The sequence below is a fragment of the Sclerotinia sclerotiorum genome, genomic scaffold (assembly GCF_000146945.2).
Source record: "Sclerotinia sclerotiorum 1980 UF-70 scaffold_20 genomic scaffold, whole genome shotgun sequence".
NCBI classification, from domain to species: domain Eukaryota; kingdom Fungi; phylum Ascomycota; class Leotiomycetes; order Helotiales; family Sclerotiniaceae; genus Sclerotinia; species Sclerotinia sclerotiorum.
Genome location: NW_001820816.1, coordinates 49,319 through 73,898, shown reverse-complemented (window position 1 = coordinate 73,898; position 24,580 = coordinate 49,319). Strand labels below are relative to the sequence as shown.

The following is a 24,580-nucleotide window of genomic DNA, read 5'->3' as shown; positions in this document are numbered from 1 at the left end:
TGTGTGTGTATCCTCAATATTTATCTATATTTAATGACTTGGGAAAATTGAGAGAGATAAAAGTCGGATTTGCTACAACTAAGACTTTACGCTAACTAGTATTTACTTGTGCTTAATACGGGTTAGGTAGATATTATCTTAGGTAGATGAATCATATTCGGAATCATATTCGTCAGAAGATTATGTTAATTTGTGCTAGTCAGAGTGATAAGTCTGTCTGGAGATGAGAATATAATGATAGTGGGTATTACTTCAACAATGAATGCGCTTGATCTTTTGAGATAAATCAAAGTTCAGCCCAAAAATTGAAATTATTTATCCTCAGATTGACATCATGAAATTAGATAGTGTGTGCCGAGAGATTCATGAGGATATTGAATGAGTATTTTGTGTGACTGGGCTGAGCTAATGTAATCTTATGTGACTGTATCTTTGATGTTATGGCATATTCGTAAGGATTAGATTAATATCAAGATATTTAATATATTTCCTTTGTTCACATTATGGGAAATTAAATATAATAACTAGGTATTTTCCATCAACTTTATCAATAAACTACCCCTTTACTAGCTCAATAAAAGCTTCCTGTCTCGAACACCTTCCCATCCATCCTAACATTTCGGGGTAAAATTCAGACTCATCTTTCATGGTGATGAAGTCGGCAAAACCTCTTTCCCTCTATATCAAAACGAACACTTAAAAGATTAGACCACTAGACCTAGCTCTTTTTCGCATTGCACTTCGCAGAAGTTCAAAATTTACACTCTGCATCTTATGACCTGTGATCTTCAATTTTAGATCCTGGACCTCATCTATGTTAGTAGTTAGAGCATCCTTTTTCTCTTTTCGATTCTTCTCATTTCTTTATTCGTCGTTTAATCCATTTGTAGAAAGGCCATGTTCTCTTCTCTTTCTTCTTTTCTACTAGCGCAGACAACTTGAGCTCATTAACCACTTCATCACTACGCAATGAGGATTTTTGGTCACCAGTGACAAACTATCCACGATTTATCGCGATAAGTTAAAGTATAGAAATTATTGCGAAAATGAAAATTTTCTCTACGTGATGATGATAGAAATTAGATGCGGGTAGTTTTGGCGATAGTGAGGAGGTGTAATTACTATCGCAGTCCCATATAATGTAGGTATTGAGGATCTATTTAATGAATTTCGGGGATAAACTGGCTATTTCTGGATCAGACGTCATGTTGCTAGAGATAGCAAAAGATTGTGGTGGATTTTGAGATATATTTAAGTATAAATATACGGAATTTGGTGGCAGAATTAAAAATTGGAGAGGGAGTTCTCACAGTATTCTCGGATCCTCAAACTGGATCAGATGTGTTTTTATTTCGCCAAATGTAGTGGAAACTAGGTAGATGAATATCATTTTCATCAAATACATCCTGATGTAGATGTTTGAAATTTATCGCGAATACGGTAGATAAATTTGTGGTCCACTGGTGGGCTTCGGTAATTAACCTTAGTTGAAGAACTAATTCAGTAGTACATCGCCTAGTCTCGCTAGATGGTTTTTAGACAATAAGCCAAGACCAAGCGATACTTTAATTGACATTTTGACACTATCGCTACTAGCATTCTTATTTATTTCGTAATTCTATAGATGGCTAAAATGAAAACTTTGATGCCATGGTTCTATGTCCTAGGGAACGTATGGTCATTAAATTAAGTGGGAGAGCTATGTTGGGTTAGGGTTAGGCTATTGAGAATATGTAGAATCATGAACCTTGTGTAAGTATCATTTGACATTCAAGTAGAAAGAAGAGTATCGAATATTTTATGCCCACTGGGAAGTGGCAATGAGGTGTCGCAGAGGCCAGGATGAGGATCTTTCCACATGTTAGGACCTCTTGGTATGTGTAATTCTATATCCAGAGCAAGTTTAGTTTAAGTGGCGAGACTTCAGAAGAAACAAGCAGGAAAAATGTACTGAGGTATGTAAATATAGAATATATATTTTCTACATGAAGAACTTTATTTCCTTGGTACGAGGATCTGTTCGAAAAATCAAAACACTTTCAACATCAAGCGGCTTCTATGCGTCCATATTTCCCCTATGCTATCCTATAACCATATTTTATACCTTACCAAGCTTGAGTTATCATCAACAATCTCTTGATTCCATCAACTAGCACCAGAAGATCATCTTCAACATATTTAGTAAGATATTACATGTGGCGCGAAGCTTTCATGTCACATCTTTTAGGCCCCGAGGATGCCCACACTACACACCAACTAAATTTACTTACCTTTAAGCCAAGGAATAGACAAGCATTGCCAATAAGTAGACCTTAAAGTATGAATCTTGATTAAGACTATTCTGGATACTAACTAGCTCCAGTAAATGATTCCGTTTCACATTAAGGATCCTAGGCACTCTTCACTCCGACATTTTCTTTCCTTGTTGCATATCTCATGAATCTCGGCATTTACTGCTTCCGTATCGTATTGTTGAAGTAGTCATCAATCTAACTCGTACGTAAAATCAGAGTCCCACGAAACTTTACTCAATAACTAATTACATAACCGAATAGTCCCAATTTGCAGCTAAAGCAAAGGATCCGTGCAAGCTCTTTTAGAAGATACTCGGACGAGGGCATTCCGGAGAGTTAACTAATTATTCCTGCCATTGTTGTTAAAAGGGAGTATAGTATGAAATATCCTAGACCAAGAGAGATATCGAATTCTTCCAATAAAAAATCCAGAAGACAGTAATGTGTCTGGTTTACCAGGAAATACACCGGAACGTATATTCAGATATAGACACCGGAATCCACGCAATATTTCGTGTCTGCAGTAAGAGAAATTTGCATTTTATACGGCAGGAAAGCCTATTTAAGGAATATATAGCCCCATAGGATACGAATCCCGATTGGGTAGTGTCTGGATAAAAAGCAAATATCGTTGAGCGTATTTATGCAGGTCCAAATATAGTATCATTTGTAAAGTCTTCCCGCAATATGGATTCCAGAGTATAGGTAAAATGGTCAGATTTCACTGATTGAACATGAACCGCTTTGTTGTAAAAATCCGAAATTTGAAATACAAAGACCCTACTTTCTGGAAGACGGGAATATAAAGCAAGATAAGTCCTCACCACGATCATGACAATAAACAAACAGTACAGCTGTAAGGGTTGTAGGGGATTTGAAATTAAATTCAGGTGATATCAGCCGTAGCCAGGTATCCATAACCTCCATGTATTGTAATGTGCTCCTTAATCTGAACTATATCGCTTGAATTTTCGTACATCTAGGCATACGTTCTGCCGCTTAACAAAATTCCCCGACATCCTCCTCCAATTACAACTCCTTGGATACAACTTTCATCTCATCATCATCTCCATCAAGAGATTCCTAAACTCGCGATTTCGCCTTGCTCATTAGATATTTGAGAACCAAGTTGGTACGAACACTTCCACCTCATTTTCACCTGATCACCTTTCCCGTGTTCTACACCTTGCAGGTATATCTTTTGGGTGATGCCCGAGTTTTGACGGGGACTGAGCCTTCGACCACTTTGAGGTTGTAATTTGAGTGTGTAACCCTATACATGACATTAGTTTCTTCAGAGCAAATTGAAGGTAGATGGAAAATAAAATACCTTAGTGACTGCGGCTTGAAAGGTTAAATCAGATATTGGCTCGTTGGAATTATTTGAGAATGCAATGGAAAGAGTGATAACATCAGGTGTGATAGGTTCGCGAGTAGCATTTAAGGATATTTTGAGGTTGGTATTATTAATGGTTAAATCGTTAGTAGATGGAAGACCCTCGGGTAAGGCAGATGAAAATGCCCATTCATCATCATCTGCTGCAGGGGCCGAAGCATTCGCTGCATGAGATATAGGGGGTTTAGGATTCGCGAAATCAAACATGGAGGCAGACTGCTGAGGAGTAGATTGCCTTGATGGCGATGTTAGAGCGGCAAAGGGATCGATATTCGAGGGAGGTCTCGAAGCTGCGGCTTGTTGCTGTTGCAGTAGTTGTTGTTGCTGTAAGAGAGATGGTTGTGGAGTCACTGGTTTCGATGGTGGTTGTGAGTTTCCAAATGCGGAAAACGCAGAATAATCGGGTTTCACAGGTAAGTTTGAAGGTGCCGGAGATATGCTTGGCGTAGGTCCTTTCGCAGTGCTGTTTTCTGTCGTTGAAGATAATAAAGCTGGGCCGGGGATATCTAGAGTGTGTTAATATGGTGGATTCAAAATATTTCAAGGAAAACTTACTGGTATTGTTCCCAAATCCAAGAGAGATGCCACCGCCTTCGCCATATGAAGTATTCCCCATAGATAACCCAAGTAAGTCATCTTCTAAACCACCTGGTTGAGAAATGCTCGCCGAGGGATTATTCGTAGAAGAGCTTCCATTAGTCTCCGGTTCACCATCAAAATCGATTAAGGAGAGTTCATTTGCAGCATTCTTACTAACCCCTGTACTAGTACCAAGGGTTCCCTTGGCAATCTTTGAAGCTGCATCCACATCACCCTTCTTCATAAGCTTATATCGCTCCACTGTACGATGAATACTATCGTTGATTTCCAAGAGCTTTGCGACAGCTTCGTGATCGTCCGATTCCTCTTCACACATTTTCTGTATTTTAGGATGCGCACTCTGAAGAGCTGAAGCAAGTTCTTCGTAAACATCGCCTTCCGTCATAACATCTCCAGGCTTGAATTCCTCGAGTCGTTCTTCCAACAATCTGGCTTTCTGTTGAACTTTCCCAACTTCCTCGGCGGCTTTCGCTCGATAATCCGTTTTCGACCTGGTATCGTATCCTGCCATAATTTTCATTAACCTGTTGGCTTCCTGCAAATCCTCCGGTCCACCACGACGAATTAATTCTTGTAACTTCGCAGATTGTGCTTCCTTTTCCTCTTCTTCCATCTCCTCCGCAGATTTTAAATTCTATAATATCGTCAGTCTGCTGTCCCAGTAACCCTCCATCAACCACTAAACTTACATCACTCGGGTTGAGCACAGCGGCGTCCTCTACCCTAACCTCCGGGAAGACATATCCCTTATAACTTAATAGCCTATGCATATCCCTAATGAAACCTAAATCCTCTTTGTACCTCGAAGTCTGACATATTGTCCCCCTCCACTCCTCAATAGCTTCTAAAATTTTCATTTGAACTTTACTCGGTCTGAGCGGTGGTCGTTCCGGAAATCTCCTCACTAATTCATTCAAGAACTCCTTTGTACTGATCTGCAAGTGAAATGGATATCCGCAATTCTTCACACAAATATCCAACAAGGAAAGTGCCAATATTGCAACATTTGGGTTGCGATGATTGATATAATTAACAATTGCAATAGCTGCTTCTCGTGGCGCACTTCCTTTTTTCGAATTTATAAGATCGGAAATTTCGAGATTCATAGCAAGATTTGGCTCATAATTATCGGGGGAGCATGCTTGCTGAATATATCGTTGGAGAGGGGAGGGTCCCGGATCTCCCATCATGGAGAAACGATCTCGTGCCGCCATTCGTGCGGAAGCTGCCTCCATTTGGAGGGATGTTCTTGTATATTACCAAGCGGAATGTTGTTGGGTTAAAAGAAAATGTTGGTTGTGGAAAGTTCGTATCTGAGCTGATGCGGCGCGAGAGGTTGTGGGTGAGCTCAGTGGGGTGGACACGATTGGACTTTAGGAATGATGAAAGTATGCTTAGTCAGCCTCACTTGCAAGGCTGAACATTTCTTGGCTTCCCCACCTCGATTTTGATATCATCACCTCTAAAGTTTATTTATTTCTTTTACTCACATATCAGATAATCTACATACTTCAACCATGGTCCGACACAAGAAAGATAATTTCTCCTCTAGAGGCAAGAAATATAGCAACCCTCCCCGAAATCGAGGTCCGCGTAACAATTCCGATGATGAATCACAACCCCGCTCCTCTCGTCCCGCTTTCAAAGCTGCATGTTGGGATCTCGGTCACTGCGATCCAAAACGTTGCTCTGGGAAGAAACTGATGAAGCTCAATCTTATGCGGGAGTTACATGTTGGTCAAAAGCATCAAGGTGTTATTATATCTCCTAATGCGAAAGCTACAATATCACCGGCCGATCGCGAAATCATGTTGCAATATGGTGCGGCAGTGGTAGAATGTTCATGGGCTCGCACGTCAGAAGTACCTTGGGCGAAGATAGGTGGAAAATGTGAGAGACTGTTGCCGTATCTCGTAGCGGCAAACTCGGTCAATTACGGTAAACCTTGGAGGTTAAATTGTGTGGAGGCTTTGGGAGCTGCATTCTATATATGCGGATTTGAGGATTGGGCGGAGCAAATTTTAGAGCCTTTCAACTACGGTCGATCATTTCTGGATATCAATTCTAGCCTTTTAAAACGATATGCAGCATGCAAAGATGAAGAAGAGATAAAAAAGGCCCAGGAAGTCTGGATGGAGAAATTGGAGAGGGAATATAAAGAGAGTAGAGAGGGTGGTCCAGATGGTGAAGATGATATTTGGAAGAGTGGAAACACGAATCATAGATTACCTGAAAGTTCAGATGATGATGATGATGAAGATGAAGAAGATGAAGAGGGAAAAGACAGTGGTGAAGAAGTCGATGGAATATATCTCGGTAAAGAACAACCAAAAAAGAAACCACAGGTTGATGACGATGAGGATGATGAGGATGAGGAAGAAGATAAGGATCCATTTGCTATCTCCGATGATGAGGATGATGAAGAAGAAATGGCAGAACTCCGTCGGCGAGTCCTCGCTTCTAAACCCTTTTCAAATCCACAGACCACAAATCAAAAAGCAGCTCCAGAAAAGATCTCAAGGCCTGTGCCATTAAAAGAAGACTCTGAGGTTGAAGCGGATTCGGATAATGGAGAAGATGATGAGTTTGATAACATCATTGATGCCACTCCTGTCACAGACAGAACTGGTATAATGGCAAAAGAGAAAGCCAAGGCCGTGAATCCAACGATTGCTAGTGCTACATTTTCTAGGACAGTAGTTGGTGCACCTAAAAAGTGGTAGTTATATCAAAATTCAATATCAATTCAAATAGTTTAACTGTATGCCCATGTAGGCTGATGTGAGTTGCGATATAGATAATGTTGCGGCAAGTGTTGTAGCAACTCTGATAGCTTTCTTCTAGGCCCAGCTAGCTTTTGTGAGTGACTGTTTTGCCAGTGACTGTTGTGCCAGTGACTATCTTACACCATCAGTAGTGACCAGGATGTGAAGTCTATATTGCTATGCAGCGGATTCTTTAAAGGTCATCCATCCATTGAACATCGCATCATATCATAACATACATAAAACACTCACAATCACAATCATCAAACCTAACCAAAATATAAACTAACTCTTTCATTTCTGAATTAACATTTACATCTCATCGCTAATTCCACTCCATTCATCATCCCCTTTTCTCTCCTCTCCCCCCTCCTAAAGAAACATCTTCTCACCATCTACCCACTAATGCAACCACATCCAACCTCATCCCATCCCATCCCATCCATAAACCCATGCTATGCACGCTAAGTAATATTCGTATGTAATCAAAAATTAGAGAAAAGACAGTAATAAAACCATAACCATTAGACCAATCAAGAACATTGTAGCGTAAACCAGACCAGAAAGTTAGACAAACGAAAAAAGAAAATAGAATCAAGTAAAGAATCTTTCTCATAGATTCGCAAGGCATTCTTTCAATAGCTTTCACACATTCGTAGCTTCGTTCATTCTGATATTCTACACCTTTTTTTTTCCCATTTGTTCGTCCCTCATTCATTGTTTGATTGTTGCTTTTGATTTCCCTTTTCCCGGCCCATCCATTCTCATAGGCTAGTACCCAAATCATGCTCGTTCTTGTACCCATTACTGGAATGCGATTGCCGAAATCTCATCCCATTCAATTCCATCATGTCATTATCGTGAAGTTTCATTCATGATTCCATGTTCATTTAAATCCTCATTCAACCCTCAAATAGCATTTGCTCCAGTAGCCTTCACCCCCTTGGGTGGCATAATCTTTCCTTTAAAACTTGCAAGTTTATGAGCAGCAAACTTCTCTCTCGCCAACTCAATAGCACTCTTTTGTCTCTCTCCTCCAAACTCTTTATCACCATTTTTACCTTTTCCATGAGGCTTTCCAATTCCATCTCCAAGAATTTCTTTTCCAACCATAGCATTTGCATTACCATCTTGAGTCTTCAATACAACTGTATTTGAGATATTGGATTTCCCTTGTGTATCTCCACTCTTAACTCTCTTCACCCAATCCGCTCTTCTTCTTCTGAATAAATCCATAGACCAATTTCTCCAAACAATTCTTCCTGTCCAACTTTCTCTGAGTAAAGCTTCGTAAGGCATAAGTGACATGGCAATACGCTCGCAAAGAGAAAAGAGAGAAGCTGATGAAGTAGAAGTTGGTGTAGTTGTTGTATGTAGAAGAGAATCCAGAATGTGTGTTCCTGCAGGTGACAAGGATAATGTAATTATTGGTGGTTGGGTTGTTGAGGTAGCTGACTCTGGAGGTGATATAATAGAGTTGATGAGTTTTCGTCGAAATAAAAGGTTCGAAGGAGTATTAGGCGGAGATGGGAAGAAGTGATGCTTGAATTATGTGAGTCGTGGTTGGATATAAAGAGAGGGCAAGTATGGTAGAAGTAGGAAGTGACAACAAAGAATTTTGAATGAGTTGAGAAGGTGATCCAGGAATTTTAAGCATTGCTTGAGCAAGTAAAGATCCATGAAGTTGAGATGGACTAGGTTTAGGTAAAACAGTGACTGGAGCTGGTTTGTCATCATCGATGGCTACTGGAGGTGGTGCGGTAGCTGCTGTAAGAGTTTCGAGAGAGATATCAGCCATCTTCAAGATTAATTGGTTCTTATCGGATCCATATGCAGCAGCAATACTATTTGTGAGAGGTTCTGTGCTTGCGCGTCGAGCTTGGCATCGTTCCAATAAGACCTTGATAATGTTTGTTCGATTTCTGGTCACCAAACCTTCAATCTGGGGAGAGATTTCTGTGATTGCTTCCTCAAGGTCTTCTTTGCTAAGACGATTTAAAACTCGAATAACGACGTAAGATGCGATCTCATTTCGTGCCAATCCTGCGATTCGATCCTTGAAGATTGCTCGGTAAATTTGTTTGAATAACTTTCCTGGAGCATGTGACATGATCGTTTCCAAAACTCTAGATCCAATCTGATCATAGACAATACCATTGACGAAGATGGCGGATTGACTACCTTCCACAGTGATATCATCTGGTAAAAGTGTAGAAATAAGAGTCTTTTGTTCGGAATTGCCACCTTTCTTTGAGCTTGGGTTTGTGAGTTCCAATTCGAGTAACAATTGTAAACAAGGATTTCCAGTAGGATGTCCAACTAAAACCTGAATGAAAGCTCTATCCATGGAAGCAATTGTATCCGAAATAATCTTCTCAATAGCCCATAAGAAAGATTCCGGCACAGTGCGCTTATTGAGAGAGAACTCTGTAGGGGCGGTATCCAATCCATTTATACCAATCTTTTCCTTCTTCTTGCTTTGTAGTAATGATTTTGTCGAAGATTTTTCCAAAGGTCGTCCAGAAAGGATGATGAGTAAAACTCTAAGTGTATGAGATGCGAATCGATCGGTGAGAAGGGAAGATAATTGTCCTTCGAGTTCATCCAATGTGGCTAGAAACAAACTTTCCATGGACTCGGTAATCTCATCTTCTTTTCCTTCCCCATCTTCCTCATCCTTTGCCTCTGCCTCTTTCTTTTGCTCTTTCTTTTCTGCCCCAGTAAGTTCCTCTGTAACGATAGAAGCAGATTGAATGAACAACATCTCACAACAATGACTTGCAAAACGATGTGACACCAAATGAGGAAAATTTCCGGCAAATTGAGTGAACAATTTCTTCTTCTGTTGAGCTGTACTCAACAAAATCAATCTCTCCATTAACCTCGAGCATGATTGACTGCACGCAATCTTCAATTCCTTCCCTCTGGCTTCCCGATATACATTTGCGAGGAAAAGACTTCGTTCTTCTTCTGAAGGGAAATTGTTCAATTCGAGTAATTCATCAGCCCTTTTGAAATATTCTTGTTCTTCATCTTCGAGTAATCCATAATATGGACGATCTGCCACTTCGATTGCATTTGTACCTGTGCCAGCTGAAAATGAGGGAAAAGTCTTATCGTTGTCCAGGGCTATGAAAGAAACGGCTTCATCTTGTGATGATCTCCGCCTTTTCAAATCCTGAGTGAGGTTATCATGATTCTCTTCCCTTTCCAAATCTTCTTCCCTCTTTCTTTTCAAGGTATCTCTTCTTCCTCTTGCGTGTTTATTTTCTTTTGGCATGGTGGTGGTGGTGGGAGGATTGAGTGTAGATGTGCAGATTGAAGGTAATTGAGGGTGGGTGTAGATAAAGGAAGGGTAAATGAGTGGAAAGAATTTAAGTGATTTGAATGTATGAAAAGTGTCTGATATGTTTGATCTGTAGGGAGTTATGTTATGAAGGCAAATACGATATGGTAGTTATTTTCTTTTACCAACGGACAGATGGAGTGAGTGATGAGTGATGATTGATGAATGATTGATGTAATTGAAGAATTCGAATCAAAAGTTTTGGAAATGTGAATTGCGGGCGCTAGCGGTTAATTTTTGGTGTGATGGTGGGTAGGTGTAGGGTTACTCTGTGTCTAGGACTCTAGGACCTAGGTAGATAAAACAATAAACCTGGTTGGTTAATAAGGTTATCTTAGCTTTTAGCTCTTAACTTTTAACTCTTATTAGCTGAACATTTTCATTTTTCATTCCTTACCTTTCCTCTCCTTGGCGGGAAATGATGTTTTAAGTGAAGTTAAAGTGGACTGTAAGCCTTTGTTGTCCTTGTTGTCAACTCAACATCCCAGCGGCTATCAATCTTTTTTTTTTTATCAAGGGCGGTGAGATCGAAATCGATCGGTTACTTACTTGTAACACATACTTGGAACCTCTTGTGAGACTACCTAGTACTTTTGTAACTTTCAGCCTCTTCTTTTTCTTTTTTCTTCCTCTTCTGACTTTCTATCATTTCTTTCTTCTCTCCTCCCCTCGTTCTTTTCACTCCATCAAATTCGCATCACACCATCATTCACTCACTTCAATCTCACCTCCGATATTCTGCCGTTTGGCCATCACTCACTACCGAGTAGGAGGGTAAGATCTGACTAATACACTTGGGAGGAAGATGCTTGACTCTATGAACACTATGGCGAAATTTATGCGCGTCATGGGAGTTGATGATATTTTATAGAGTGCACTTTGTTAGTAATGATCCTAATCATACTAATCATACTAATCATATTAATCATACTAATAAGATCTGCTTAATGCAAGGTAATGATTGCTCAATTGACCTCTTTCTCCCATTGTTTTCCTCACTCTCGTTGCACAGAGGATATCATTTAATGAGATAATTATTCCTCATTACTCATTCTGCATATTTCTTCTCTCTGCTCTACACTTCTGACTGTATTATATTATACTATATTATATATATCTTACACTCCTCTAACTGCGTGCGCCTGCGTAACTCATCTACTCTTCTCTACTGTATTATATCTACCCTATACAATTCATTCTTCAAAATGTCTTTAAATGGAACAACGGTCAAAGACATTGAATTACCAATGCACGATACCACTCTTTCAACTGGTCAAAATGTTCCGAATGCTTCAAATCCATTGAACCGTGCTGATGAAGTAGAAGATGTGAGAAGTCCATGCATTTATTTATTCAGTCATTTATTTAATCATTGTCCTTCAATCTCATCCTTCAATCTTATATACATACATTATGTCTCAATATCACACTTCAGCCAGCCATGAGGCCATCTCATCCCAATCCAGTCAAAATACCCACAAATAATCATCACAGTACACATCATCTAACATATCAATCTCACCTAGTTACTCAAAGCCGTCCAATCTCTCATCATCCCCTTCATCAAATCAGCCGATGAAGATGCCAATACCAAACACACCGGTCACGGAAAATCCATTCCAGGTGGAGGTCCCCGAACCACCCTTCTCGAACATCACAAACCCGAAAAGTTACTTCAACTTCTAGATTTCAACCTTCCCACCAATGGAAAGGGGAAAGATGGTTTATTGATAACCGTTGAGCAAGTGCTTAAATATAGTGTCAATACGTGGGATCAAGGATTCCTAGATAAACTCTATTCGAGCACAAATGCGGTATGTACGAACGCATCCACAATTTGAAGCGGTGAAAAATGCACCGTACATCAGCTGAAACTTAGATATAGGTAGGAATTATCTCCGAATTGATATTGGCCGTTTTGAATACAAATGTATGTTTAATCCCTGAATACAACCATGCAACCTTCACGTCAGCCCTATACTAAAATCCTCAACAGCTTCACGTCTATCAAGTATCTCCAGCTTTATCTATCATTGAGAAAACTACCGCAAAAGTTTTCGCCAATCTTTTTGGTTTCAATGGACCTCATGCAGGAGGAATCTCTACTCAAGGTGGCTCAGCCTCAAATACAACCTCCATGATAATTGCACGAAACATTCTCTTTCCCGAAACAAAACAAGAAGGAAATGGCAGTCATCAATTCGTTCTCTTCACTTCCGCTCACGGTCATTATTCTCTCGAAAAAGCAGCTCAAATGTGTGGTCTCGGATCCAATAACGTGATTCCCGTCCCAGTCGACGGTGAAGGCCGAATGATCCCATCCGAACTCGACAAGCTCATCAAAAAGAGCATCTCGGAAAACAAAACCCCTTTTTACGTAAACGCCACAGCGGGAACCACCATCTACGGTTCATACGACCCATTCACCGAGATCTCAAAAGTGTGTAAATCCCACAATCTCTGGCTCCACATTGATGCCTCATGGGGTGGTCCCGCTATCTTCTCCCCTACCCACAAATCCAAACTAGAAGGATCTCACCTCGCCGACTCCCTCGCCGTAAATCCCCATAAAATGATGAATGTCCCGCTAACCTGTTCCTTCCTCCTCGGTCCCGACCTCTCCCAATTCCACAAAGCAAACACCCTACCCGCAGACTACCTCTTCCACAGCATCGAAACGGGGTCAGAAGTATGGGATCTCGCCGACCTCACTCTCCAATGTGGTCGTCGCGGCGATTCCCTCAAATTAGCTCTATCATGGATCTACTACGGCACAAACGGTTTCCAATCCCAAATCGACCATGCTTTTTCCACCGCGTCATATTTCTCTCAACTCGTCTCTGAGAATAAAAATTTAGTTCTCGTTTCTTCAAATCCACCCCCCTGTTTACAAATTTGTTTTTACTATGCTAGAGATTGGAAATTGGGAAATAAAGATGACAATACGAGAATTACGCAGGAAATAGCAGGTAAATTGTTAACGAGGGGTTTTATGGTAGATTATGCGACGGGTGAGCAGGGAAAGTTTTTTAGGGCTGTGGTTAATGTACAGACGAGAAGAGAGACGATGGATGGGTTGATGAAGGCGATTGTGGAGATTGGTGAGGGGGTTGATGTTTAGAGTGTTGATGTGAGGAAGTAGGAAAGTGATTTGGATACAGATGGATGTACCTACTATGGTTTATTTACTCTATACCTAGGTAGTTAGTACTCATATTTAAAATATTACTGCATCTAACCCAGGTATCTGTATCTATTAGTCTTGATTATATAGATATAGATGAATAGAAGGAACCAAATCATTCAATTGAGACATGAAATTAAGATCAGATCAGATGAATCTCAATGTCCATTTCCTTATATATTTATCTTCATTTATCAAACCACCAGTATTCCCATTCCCATTCCCATCCTCATCCTCACACACACACATACACATTTTATTTTTATATACATCTTTCTTTATATTTCAAATATTTCTCTCTTCCTCTCTTTTTCCCCTCTTTTTCCCCTCTACCACCCCGGGGGACCCCTTTTATATTTCTATATTTCTATAGGTATTCTCTAACCTTACCTACCCCCAATGAAAAAAAAGCACATTCTTCCCCCTCGCCCCCAAAAAAACCAAGCCTCAAACATTACATCACTCTCCCACATCCTCCCACATTCTTCCCCAAACAAAACCACAACCACAAACCCAATTTACCTTAACTAATCCCTCCCTAGTCTAGATACTCTAGTAACTTGACTTTAAACATTAAGAAATTAAAATATTAAGAAAAAAAAATTCATTACAGATTTCAATTCAGATTCGGAATTTATTTAATTACTTCTATTATGTTATATTATTGAATTTATGTTATGTTAAGTTAAGATGAGATGAGATGAGATTAGATGAGATTAGGTGTAGAGTAAGGGTAAGGGTAAGAGGAAGAGGAAGAGGGGTGAAATTTATATTTTGATATCGACTACCAGTATCAATATCAACATTAATATCAACATCCATAATAAAATAAACTTTTCCCATTCATTCATTTATATTCATACCATTTGATCCTCATCTATTCATCCATATCACTCATCTATTCATCCATCCACTCATCTACTCATCCATATCACTCATCCTCACATTCCTCACATCCCCACACAAAATCCAAATATAAACATCCCCTACCACATCCCCCACCCTCACTCACAAATATCTCTTCTCACGAATCTCCTCATACGCTTGAATTTGATCACCGACCTTAAAATCCGACCAGCCAATAAACCCCATACCGCATTCTCCACCCTTTCTCATTTCCGGAACATCTTTCTTTACATTTTTGAGGGAATCAAGTTTACCTAATTATGGGATTAGTATTTATGCTTTAAACTTCATAAAAGCCCAGAGCAGAAAGGAGGAAAGGAAGAAATGAAAAAGTTAAGCAAACACGAGTTAAGAAATGAGAAATCCAAACAGACATACCATCAAAGACCTTCTCTCCATCTCTCAATACCCTATACCTAGCATCCTTCGCCACTGTTCCATTACGAACCTTACAACCCGCTATACTCCTATACTTCCTCCCCTTGATATTAATATCGAAAATTTGCGCCACAAAAGCTTCGCCCAATACTCTTTGTGTCACCAATGGTGGTAAGGATTTCGACATTTCAGCTCTAACATCATCCATCAATCTATAGATAATATTATTATCCAAGATGGTGACTTTGTTTTGAGCAGCAAATTGAGCAATATTGGGTTCCACCTCAGTGTTAAAATTAATAACATATCCCTTTGCTGTAGCGGCATGTTCGATATCTGATTCGCTGAGTTTACCCACTCCCGATCGGAGAACGATGGCTTCGACTTCTTTAGTACTGGTAGAGTTAAGTTGATCGATAACTGCTTCAACGGATCCGCTCACATCACCCTTAACGACAAAGTAGATGGGTTTCGGACCAGCAGGATCTTTACTAGGAGCAGCAGTATCTTGTACTTGATCTTCCTCGCCAGCAAGAGCAGCTTCTTTCTCTGCCTTTTCACGTTCACGTTTATCGTGTTCGATCTTGCGATTCTCATTAATAGCTTCCATATCCTCGGCCATTTTATCCCTTTCTTCCTTCTCTAGTCGAAATTCAATAACACTTTTAGCTTTTGCTTCATCAGGAGCTTGAAGAACTTCATCTCCAGCAATTGGTTGTTCTCTCCATCCATCAATTTCTACTGGAATACCAGGACCAGCTTCTCCAATTTCAACTCCTGCTTCGTTACGTAAACATCTAATTCTAGCCCAAGTTTTACCAGCGACGATGAAATCTCCTGGTCGCATGGTACCTCGTCTAACCAAGACTGTAGCAACTTTGCCCATAGGTTTAATACTTGCTTCAATGACATAACCTTCTGCTTGTCCATCTTTTTCAGCTCGCATATCAAGAATTTCGGTCAATGTAACGGCGGCTTCTTCTAAATCATCCATTCCTTGACCAGTCTTGCCACTAACACAAACAACTTGAGTGTCACCACCAAAATCTTCAATTTCAACACCATGACGAGCAAGATCTTGTTTGACACGTTCAATATCAATCTCAGGCCTATCAATTTTGTTGATAGCAACAATTATTGGTACCTTTGCCGCTTTGGCATGATTGATAGCTTCGATAGTTTGTGGTTTAACACTATCATCTGCAGCAACAACCAAAATTACAATATCCGTAACATTTGCACCTCTTTGACGCATACTCAAGAAAGCTTCATGACCAGGTGTGTCAAGGAAAGTAATAGTCTTTCCAGAAGGCATAGGTACCGAAAATGCTCCGATGTGTTGAGTGATGCCACCATGTTCTGATGCCGCGACAGAAGACTTTCGAAGATAATCAAGAATTGTAGTTTTACCATGATCAACATGTCCCATGATAGTGACAACCGGAGCTCTTTGTGGTAATATTGATGGATCTTCCGCTGGTGGTCTAGCTTTCAAGTCTTCGGATTCGCCTCGTTCTATGATAGCTTCGAAATTGTACTCCATAGCAATGAGTCCCGCATTTTCAGCATTCAAAATGTGATCATGGTTTACACCTTCGAAACCTAATTCCTCCATCTTTTCTAGGAAATTCTCGAGTTTAACCTTTAGAGCGACGGCTAGGTTGGAGACACTGATAAATTCGGGTAAAATGATGGGAGTCGGCGCAGCTGCCTTTTTTGCTGCCTTTTCACGTTTTCTTTGCTTTTTAAGTTCTGCTCGCTCAGCAGCTAAGTCTCTTACTTCATCATCTCGGTCCATTGACATTTCACGTTGTCTCCTGGCGGCCTTTTTGGCCACTTTACTGTGTGCGTTTTTCGGCAATTTATGATCTCTGTAATTCGGATCCTTTTCCTTCAAAATCGTGTCGTCCTCCGCTCCCCAACGTCCTGACAATTTTCGATGTCGTATTGTTAATTCATCTGGGGATGAAGATTGATTAATAACTTGTTCACGAGCATCTGAATCTCCTTCTGGCCCCGTAGCTAATGGACTAAATGCTACGGTCTCTTGGGCAGGTTCTTCGACGGAGTTCCCAGCTTCAAGGCTTTTATCTGGTTCTTCGACGGCATTTTGAACCTCTTGGGCCCTTTCTGGTTCTTCAGCGGCACTTTGAACCTCTTGGATTTTTTCTGGCTCGACCAAGGGGCTTGGGGTTGCTAAGCCGGGAATTTTGAAATCGCTTCCACCAATCTTACCAAATCCTGCGCCAAAGGAAGGAGACCCGAAAGTGCCAAAAGATCCCAGAGGTTTTAACATATTACGGGCAGATGGCACTGGTTGAGGGGGACGTGTTGATCCTGGATTTGTTGCTAGATGTGAACTTGACATAGATGTACTTTCGGGAATGTTTTGGGGGCGCTGGTAATTATTCGTAGGGGTGATTTGTGAGATTGGAGTCCTGGAATTGCCTCTATCATAATTATTTGGCTTACTCCACCTGTCTTCGGGACTGTTTAGGGGTCGTTGGTAGATATTCGTAGGGATAGTTTGTGAGATTGGAGTCGTGGAATTGCTTTTATCATAATTATTGGGCCTACTCCACATATCTGCTCGTGGAACCTCTGTAAAACGACCTCTTTCTGAAGGAATTCTGTTTCTCAGTGGTGTGTAAGTCCCCGAACTAGCTTCTTGTTCCCTTTTGGCTTGAGCTTCAGAAATAGGATCTTGGGTCGGTTGTGGTGGCGGCGGATGGTGCTTCTCTTCTATCTTCTTTCTCAATTGCGTCCAATTTGATGCGTTTTCAGAAGACTCGCTACTAAATTCAGATATAGTAGTGGGTTCAGTAGAGTCATTTATTATTTGACTAGAAACCTGACTACGAATGCGAGATTCGTCCTTCACAAAAAATCGCAAAGGCGCATCAGGCTGAGCGTGCTGCTTGTTCATCGCATGTATATTCATAGCCTCCATCCTTTTCGCTGCTATCCTAGCTATTTCCAACCTCTCCTCCTGTGAACGCGGTATTGGCCTGGAAGCCCTATTCGTCTCTGGTCCTGGTCCTGAATGTACTTCGACTTTTCGTTGTTGGCTTATACGAAGCTCTTCTTCAGGAAAAAGCCTATTCGGTGACTCAGGTTTTGGAGGATCTGGTATGGTAGACTTCATAGGAATTCCAGGTGCTGGACGACCGAAGGTGGCAGAGGTACCTATTCCTGGAATTTTAGACCCTCCAAAGGTTGCTTTACCAAAACCCATTCCCATCCCAGGTCCTGGACGCCATGGTGCAGCAGGTGTCTGCGGTTGCACAGGGGGAGGTGATTCATATTCTTCGGATTCTCGTACTGCTGCACCTTCAACGGGTGGTTTCGATCTTGAATCAGAGGATTGTAAAAATCGACGCTGTACATGTGAAGGAGGGCCAATAGCTCCAAGTCGATGCCAACAAAAAGCGCATATTGTTGGCGCTGATGGTTCCTATATCAATTAGAATGTGATATAATATAACATAGGTTAATACCCTTACCTTTAATAAACTGCGACCCCTCCTCATGATTGCATTGTAGTTCCAATGAATATATAAATAATTTTCATAAAGTTGCCATCATAATGCTTTCAGGAATTTACGGATGCCGGAACTTGCCAAGTTTGCATTTATGCTTACGAGAGGCCAAATTTATTCTCCATGGATAGATAATTGTAAGCTGGTTATGTCTCAATCACTTACGAGGAGTTTTTAATACATTCTTTGTATCTGCGAATTATCATGCCTCCCAAAACGAAGTCCAAGAGGACTTTCAAAACTACCTCTTCTACGAAATCAGCTACAACCACTTCAGATGAACCTCCTGCGCCCTTTACGCGACCTCCTCCGAAGCTTGAACCATTCTTAGAGAAGCTCTCAAAATATCATATATACATAACACATATCGATAAACACCCGGCAGATTTCAAGAAGAAGATTTTCTTCGTTCCGGTGCTTATGAATGTTGCAATCATCGCAGGTCTCGCATGGCGCGCTTCCGCTGTTTTCCCCTTTTATATGAATATTTGCTTTTTGTTGATGGGAAAACAAAACGAGATGACAGTCAATACGCAAAATGCACCATTGAATGACACAGGATACGAGATTTTACGTCGAGCTTCAATTTTCATGATCGATTTACTTTTATACATTTTTGTTTGGCCATGGCCTCGGGACTTCTTTCTGGGGCGAACGATTGGAAATCCTGTATCATGGAGACTAGGGCTAGGTTTCCGCGAGAGAGAGATTGTAGTGCGTCGAAGTAGGAAGTGGGATCGAACAATTGGTGATTTCTTGAAGGAAGATAATGAAGCTGGGAAAGAATTAATGTCATCAAATGTGAGAAAGGCTATTGAACCATTATGGTTATCACAAAAGACTGGATATTTGATGTTAAACAGAGAATGGGATTTGGATTGGAAAGCTATGATACAAGCTACAAATCTGGTTGATAAGAAGACTATGGATCTTGAAGACTTTAAGACGACCGTTTTTGCATGGCATGCTGCTTACGGATGGATGGTTCAAACTGAAGCTCCAATTGACCCAAATAGTAAGGAAGAATTAGGAAGGAAAAAGATTACAGCTTTCAAGGACGAGTTAACATTGATGGGAAAAGAAAACCTTTTCTTCAAATGGATTGAATTGGTTCAATATGAGTCCTCTAAACCTGAGGGATTTGGTCCAGAACAACGAAAGGCCACAATGGAGAAGGCCAGAGAAATGTTTGAGGCACAAGGAGTCAATTTTGAAGCATTTTGGGCTAAGATTGGTGGAACTGACGGACTACCTGGGATGGATTAATTTAACATAGAGAAAGCTTTGATACCATATAGAATAAGTCATTCATTTTCTCGGGATTTTAATAACCATACCAAAACTTGTTTAGTGATCTGAATCTACCGTTCGATTAGGATGGAAGTCCACCGTGATGATAAATGTCTATACAGCAGTGGATAGGCTACCAACATAAACGTTGGTTGTTTCCAAAGTGATGCTAGCGAACGTTCTATGTCGCTGAATATGCACTATTTGTCCAATATCGTCTTGCTGGTGATCCCGATTTCCCATTCCCAACAGCTTTCGAGGCTGCAGTTGCGGCATATTAGCTTTTCTTAGTCCGAAGGGGTCTTGATGTAAACTCATTGTTTTAGGGGATTCTACTGTTGAATATCGCGCTTGCCTTGTTGAGATATATCAAGTAAATATCTTACCCATACCTCATTCTGTGCATTACGGAGTCCGTATATCACCGATAGGGTTGTTTAATTTGCGTGGAAGATGAAGCATTTAAAGGGAAAATAAGGTGGAATTATATAAAATTATAAATGCAGCGCATGATATTGTTATGTGAGGAAGAGAATGGGAAAGAATATTGAAGCTGAGGAGGCGGCAAGTGTTGCGGGCTGATTCTTGGCCGATATAACATGAAAGTCACTGGTGTTGAAGTCAACCTTATATTTCATGCTCATCTCTGCGTGTCAATTCGTCAATCATTCCTCCCTGAGGTTTGAGGTAACCAGTTTTTCTTAGATTCCGGCTTCATTTTTGAGACTTGTTTGTGTTGTCATTGACTATTACACTTTTCCACTTTCACACATCTAACTAGTACCAAACTAATGCTCCAATCGTGTCATTCACATAATCCGGACCCAATCATACTTTTAACAGAGTTACTGTTGCACATCTATGATTGATTATATGCAGGCCTCACCCTGTCAAGCGTCTCAAAGTTCACGCCGTCGGTATTCTAAAAAGTGCTTCGAAGCTTTAAGAGCACTAACTGAGCATTAGTACTCCAGCACGCTATATTGATCTGCAAATCACGATTCTAGAGTAATCATGTTGCACATTTGAAATTGACATTTACGAGGTCCATCCTAACAAGCCTCCGATTATCATATATAGCTTCTCCCTTCATTACCACACTAGCCGAAATAGTAGTTAAACGAGGAGTTTTTGTTCAAGCTTTGGTGTCGGATGGTTTGGGCTACCTCTATTGGGCTTTTGACATTTTAATAGCGGTGAACAATCTGGATTGGCTCATATAACCCGATCTAGTGGCACGGGGAGGTGGAAATCAAACACTAAAAAAATACACTTACCAGGAAGGTCATGGTCATAGAACTTTCTGTCTCGCATTTCACATCTGACGACCCAAAAGTTCTCCAATTTTAAGTGCTTAGGATTTAGGAGGTTTATCTGCTGTGGTGCAGTATATTTCGTCCATCGCATAAGTGGCTTGGCCAGAAAGTTCTCCTAAATATTACCGAACGTCATGTGACTATCAATTTTCAAATGAACCGGTGCACAAGTAGCAGAGCTAATTCATAGAACTATGAGACTACAGAACTAGTCCTGGCCTCGATGAAGAAACTTTAACTGACTACAATATACTTCGCATAGAAACTCATCATTCAGTACTTCAAACTTTCCCCGATGGTATACTGGTGGGCGCGAGCTAGTCCTAGGTTTTACTTAGTGTGGTAGGCAGTCACCCTACGCTAATCTTTTTTTTTTTTGGAGTGGTTATAAATGGCAATCCATTCCATTCCTAATCTTTTCCTTCTCATTCTACACAACACTCATTTCGGACCTCCAACAATCTATCAGCCAGTTTCAAACAAGCTACACGAACACAATAAATACAAATTACGCAAACAACCGGACGGACAGACAAATCATCTTAACACTACAAATCACACAACCATGAATTCAACCAACACCAACAATATCTACCTAGGAGTAGATTCCAACAACGAATCCTGCGCCGAAGTCTTCGCATACGGAAAATGCATTCCCATCGCCAATACGCCATCGACCTCTAGCCAGAAAACCCTGATCATTATCGTGGTATTTATTCTCCTTATAGCAGCTTTCGGACTGGCTATCATTGCTCAATCTGTGCGTTGGTACAGAGCCCAGATACAGAAACCTTGGGATGAGGAAAAGCGAATTGCGGATGAGAGGAGGATGTCTATGACTAATGAAACCTATCTGAAAGGAAATGGAATTCATTATCCGGCTAGAACCTCCGGTGATTGGGGAGACGAGGTTCATTTGAGAGGAGGAGGGAAGTAGCGAAACTTGAATCGAGGTGTATTGAGTATTCGGGGATGTAATTTTTTCGGCGCATTTGGACAATCATGAAAGGTTGGGATGGGAATCACTCTCGGCGTTTAGCATGTAATCAAGTTTCAGACAAATTAAATATCCTTATTATCATAAATTTCAATTCGTTCAGAAAGTGACATCATCAGTTAAGACAACTTGTGAAGGTACTACTTTTCTGCTCGTGCTAGATCTCGATAGCTTACACCACTACGTAAAAGAGATTACTCAGCAACTTGAACCATTCTAGATATTGAAACATCCCCATACTTGAGTCAAGTCCTCAAATATCCCTCATCACTGACCTTTTCCACAAATTAAAGTTTCCCAACTCCAGTTCACAACTTACGTTGTGGGATGCTCGCGCGGGGCGAAATATTTCAGCACAAAGTTACCGTATAAGACTCTTATTATGGTCAAAGTATAACTAATCTAGAGCATTATCTCCTACTAAGATGTGTCCTCATCTTCATAATTACTTAAAATTGCGTGATTGAATTCCTCAAATCGCCAGTGAACTAGATACCAAAGTATTCTTACTATCACTCTACCTTACCTAATTCAGACCTAAAAGTCTCTAAAATCTCGTAACAAAAACTCACCGTAGCAAATTATGATTTTGGAAAGTTGGTGAATTCTCTTGTCGTGGTGAAGATCGATGAGGCTAAGAGAGTCTATATGCATAGATGCATATTCAGTAGGTGTGCACCAAATCACAAAAAAGCTTTTCGGACCTAATCACGAGAAATAATGGACATATGCGGATGCATTGCGTGGTAATAGATACATGAGTAGTTATATTAAGATCGCTATCGACTGGAATTGATAGATATGGGACATGAGTGAGTGTGCTGAGGAGAGTCTTGTAGTATGCCATAACTTGAATAAATGGAACATTTTTCATTGATGCCTATATATATGCCATTCTATTATCCCATCACATCTCGATCCTTGCTTAACTTTACCCCGCTTCCACGAAAGAGATGAATCTGACACATCATGAATGACCATACCAGACTACCTAACCTCAAAGGATCATGAAGTCACTTTTCGCCACCTGCTAGAATAGACTAAAAAGTTCAAGTCCATCGAAAAATTATCTATCCAACAGTCTATCTACTACGAAGCAAGGTCATTCACTCAAATCCCTCACTCGCTAAACCAAATGGAAAAACCCTAACTCACCGTTTTATTCTAGCGTTATCTAGCACCAAACACCGTTGCACTAAGCTGGCACGTCATCACTACCTTTGTACAAAAAGAGACTAAAAAAACTCAATTCACCAGCTTACTACGAACGGAGTGTAAACTATCTAACACTAAAGCAGATGCCAAACGTCATGTACTCATGCCAAGCTAGTAGACAAGATAAATTCTCTATTAGATTCAACGGTTCGTCTTAAGCGAATAAACGGGTTTGTCTAGCTCTCACACAATTGTATATAATCTGTTATATTTTCCTTGAGCTTCTCTTTTCTTTCTTCATACATTTACACACACAATACAAATATCAATATTCATATTCATACATATCCTCAACACTATATATATTTATATTTTCACCATACACACACACACACACACACACAAAAACCAAAATGGCCAACTACAAAGAAATCTTCGAAACATGTTCAATCCTCCTATTCATCTACGTCATAGCCGATCTAATCGAAGACATGGTTATAATCAGTTTAATAGCATTGGTCACCCGCAAATTTCTCTGTGAAGCTTCTCAGATATATGATAAACGTTGGGATAAGATTCTCAAATGGGCTTCTTCATTCTTGACTTCTGAGGAGGAGGAGAAAAAGGAGGAAAAAAAGACTACCATAATTGATGCAGATATCCCCGAAACTCCAAAATCTATAGATTCTCTCAACGACCTTAACCAAGTGAAAGACATACTCCACGAGCTAGAGAAACATCTCACAGAGGTCGTCAACGACTTTCACGAAATAATCCACTAAGTCGATATCCAGGGACAAAGTCCCACGATTAAAAAATCAGAAGTCGCACCCTTGGAAATCCCCACCAATAGATCAACTCCGGATCCACCAGTCGTCAGCTCCTCAACAATTTCCTCCCTCCTTACAGCCATCACTACGGAATCCTCAGAAATCTCAGGTCGGACCTGGGAACTTTTTTACTTGGATACGGTGTACAAGAGGGGTAATTCTTTATGGGTTGAATGGAGGAATGAAGAGAGGTTTGAGGCGTGGGTGAGGAGGAATGGGTGGATTGCGCTTACGGAGGAGGAGATTGAGACGTTGGAGAGGTGGAGAGGGTGGCTTTTGCTTTTGGCGTTTCCGATGTATTGGGGGGGGGGGGGGGGAGGATAGTGAACGGGAGGAGGAGGGGGTGTGGATGTGGATTTAGATTTGTGGAGGGGATGGCGGTGGGGTTGAAGGTGGGGAGTTGGAAGTTGGGAAGAGAGGGTGGAGTTGGGAGTTGGGAAGAGAGGGTGGAGTTGGGAGTTTAGGAATCTGGGATGGAAATCTGGGAACTTGGGAATCTGGGAAATTGAAAAATTGGAAAATTGGGAATTCTGAATCTGGGAAATTGGGAAAATAAGACTGTAAAAACTGAGCTCAAAGTAAAA

The 24,580-nt window shown here is 40.7% G+C and overlaps 10 protein-coding genes across 10 annotated transcripts; 5 read left to right on the top strand and 5 right to left on the bottom strand.

The window, feature by feature from the left end:
- Positions 1-3,323: 3,323 nt before the first annotated feature.
- SS1G_11739 (conserved hypothetical protein) lies at positions 3,324-5,525 on the bottom strand (the record flags this gene model as incomplete). The annotated part of the gene is made up of 5 exons (XM_001586660.1): positions 3,324-3,377; positions 3,454-3,567; positions 3,625-4,196; positions 4,246-4,924; positions 4,980-5,525. 5 exons carry the CDS (start codon positions 5,523-5,525, stop codon positions 3,324-3,326), a joined length of 1,965 nt encoding a protein of 654 aa, XP_001586710.1.
- Positions 5,526-5,807: 282 nt separating this feature from the next.
- SS1G_11738 (hypothetical protein) lies at positions 5,808-7,013 on the top strand (the record flags this gene model as incomplete). The annotated part of the gene is made up of 1 exon (XM_001586659.1): positions 5,808-7,013. The coding sequence occupies one exon, from the start codon at positions 5,808-5,810 to the stop codon at positions 7,011-7,013; it is 1,206 nt and encodes a 401-aa protein (XP_001586709.1).
- A 951-nt stretch (positions 7,014-7,964) lies between these two features.
- On the bottom strand, positions 7,965-8,291 carry SS1G_11737 (predicted protein; the record flags this gene model as incomplete). The annotated part of the gene is made up of 1 exon (XM_001586658.1): positions 7,965-8,291. One exon carries the CDS (start codon positions 8,289-8,291, stop codon positions 7,965-7,967), a length of 327 nt encoding a protein of 108 aa, XP_001586708.1.
- A 280-nt stretch (positions 8,292-8,571) lies between these two features.
- On the bottom strand, positions 8,572-10,335 carry SS1G_11736 (hypothetical protein; the record flags this gene model as incomplete). Its single annotated transcript, XM_001586657.1, has 1 exon — positions 8,572-10,335. The coding sequence occupies one exon, from the start codon at positions 10,333-10,335 to the stop codon at positions 8,572-8,574; it is 1,764 nt and encodes a 587-aa protein (XP_001586707.1).
- A 1,271-nt stretch (positions 10,336-11,606) lies between these two features.
- SS1G_11735 (hypothetical protein) lies at positions 11,607-13,506 on the top strand (the record flags this gene model as incomplete). The annotated part of the gene is made up of 5 exons (XM_001586656.1): positions 11,607-11,729; positions 11,928-12,215; positions 12,287-12,331; positions 12,398-13,370; positions 13,454-13,506. 5 exons carry the CDS (start codon positions 11,607-11,609, stop codon positions 13,504-13,506), a joined length of 1,482 nt encoding a protein of 493 aa, XP_001586706.1.
- A 1,087-nt stretch (positions 13,507-14,593) lies between these two features.
- SS1G_11734 (hypothetical protein) lies at positions 14,594-18,303 on the bottom strand (the record flags this gene model as incomplete). The annotated part of the gene is made up of 3 exons (XM_001586655.1): positions 14,594-14,745; positions 14,870-18,219; positions 18,293-18,303. The coding sequence occupies 3 exons, from the start codon at positions 18,301-18,303 to the stop codon at positions 14,594-14,596; spliced, it is 3,513 nt and encodes a 1,170-aa protein (XP_001586705.1).
- Positions 18,304-18,612: 309 nt separating this feature from the next.
- SS1G_11733 (hypothetical protein) lies at positions 18,613-19,674 on the top strand (the record flags this gene model as incomplete). Its single annotated transcript, XM_001586654.1, has 1 exon — positions 18,613-19,674. One exon carries the CDS (start codon positions 18,613-18,615, stop codon positions 19,672-19,674), a length of 1,062 nt encoding a protein of 353 aa, XP_001586704.1.
- A 138-nt stretch (positions 19,675-19,812) lies between these two features.
- SS1G_11732 (predicted protein) lies at positions 19,813-20,104 on the bottom strand (the record flags this gene model as incomplete). Its single annotated transcript, XM_001586653.1, has 2 exons — positions 19,813-20,053; positions 20,091-20,104. The coding sequence occupies 2 exons, from the start codon at positions 20,102-20,104 to the stop codon at positions 19,813-19,815; spliced, it is 255 nt and encodes an 84-aa protein (XP_001586703.1).
- Positions 20,105-21,579: 1,475 nt separating this feature from the next.
- Positions 21,580-21,951, top strand: SS1G_11731 (predicted protein; the record flags this gene model as incomplete). The annotated part of the gene is made up of 1 exon (XM_001586652.1): positions 21,580-21,951. One exon carries the CDS (start codon positions 21,580-21,582, stop codon positions 21,949-21,951), a length of 372 nt encoding a protein of 123 aa, XP_001586702.1.
- A 1,628-nt stretch (positions 21,952-23,579) lies between these two features.
- On the top strand, positions 23,580-24,320 carry SS1G_11730 (predicted protein; the record flags this gene model as incomplete). The annotated part of the gene is made up of 2 exons (XM_001586651.1): positions 23,580-23,873; positions 23,961-24,320. 2 exons carry the CDS (start codon positions 23,580-23,582, stop codon positions 24,318-24,320), a joined length of 654 nt encoding a protein of 217 aa, XP_001586701.1.
- Between the last annotated feature and the right edge of the window lie 260 nt (positions 24,321-24,580).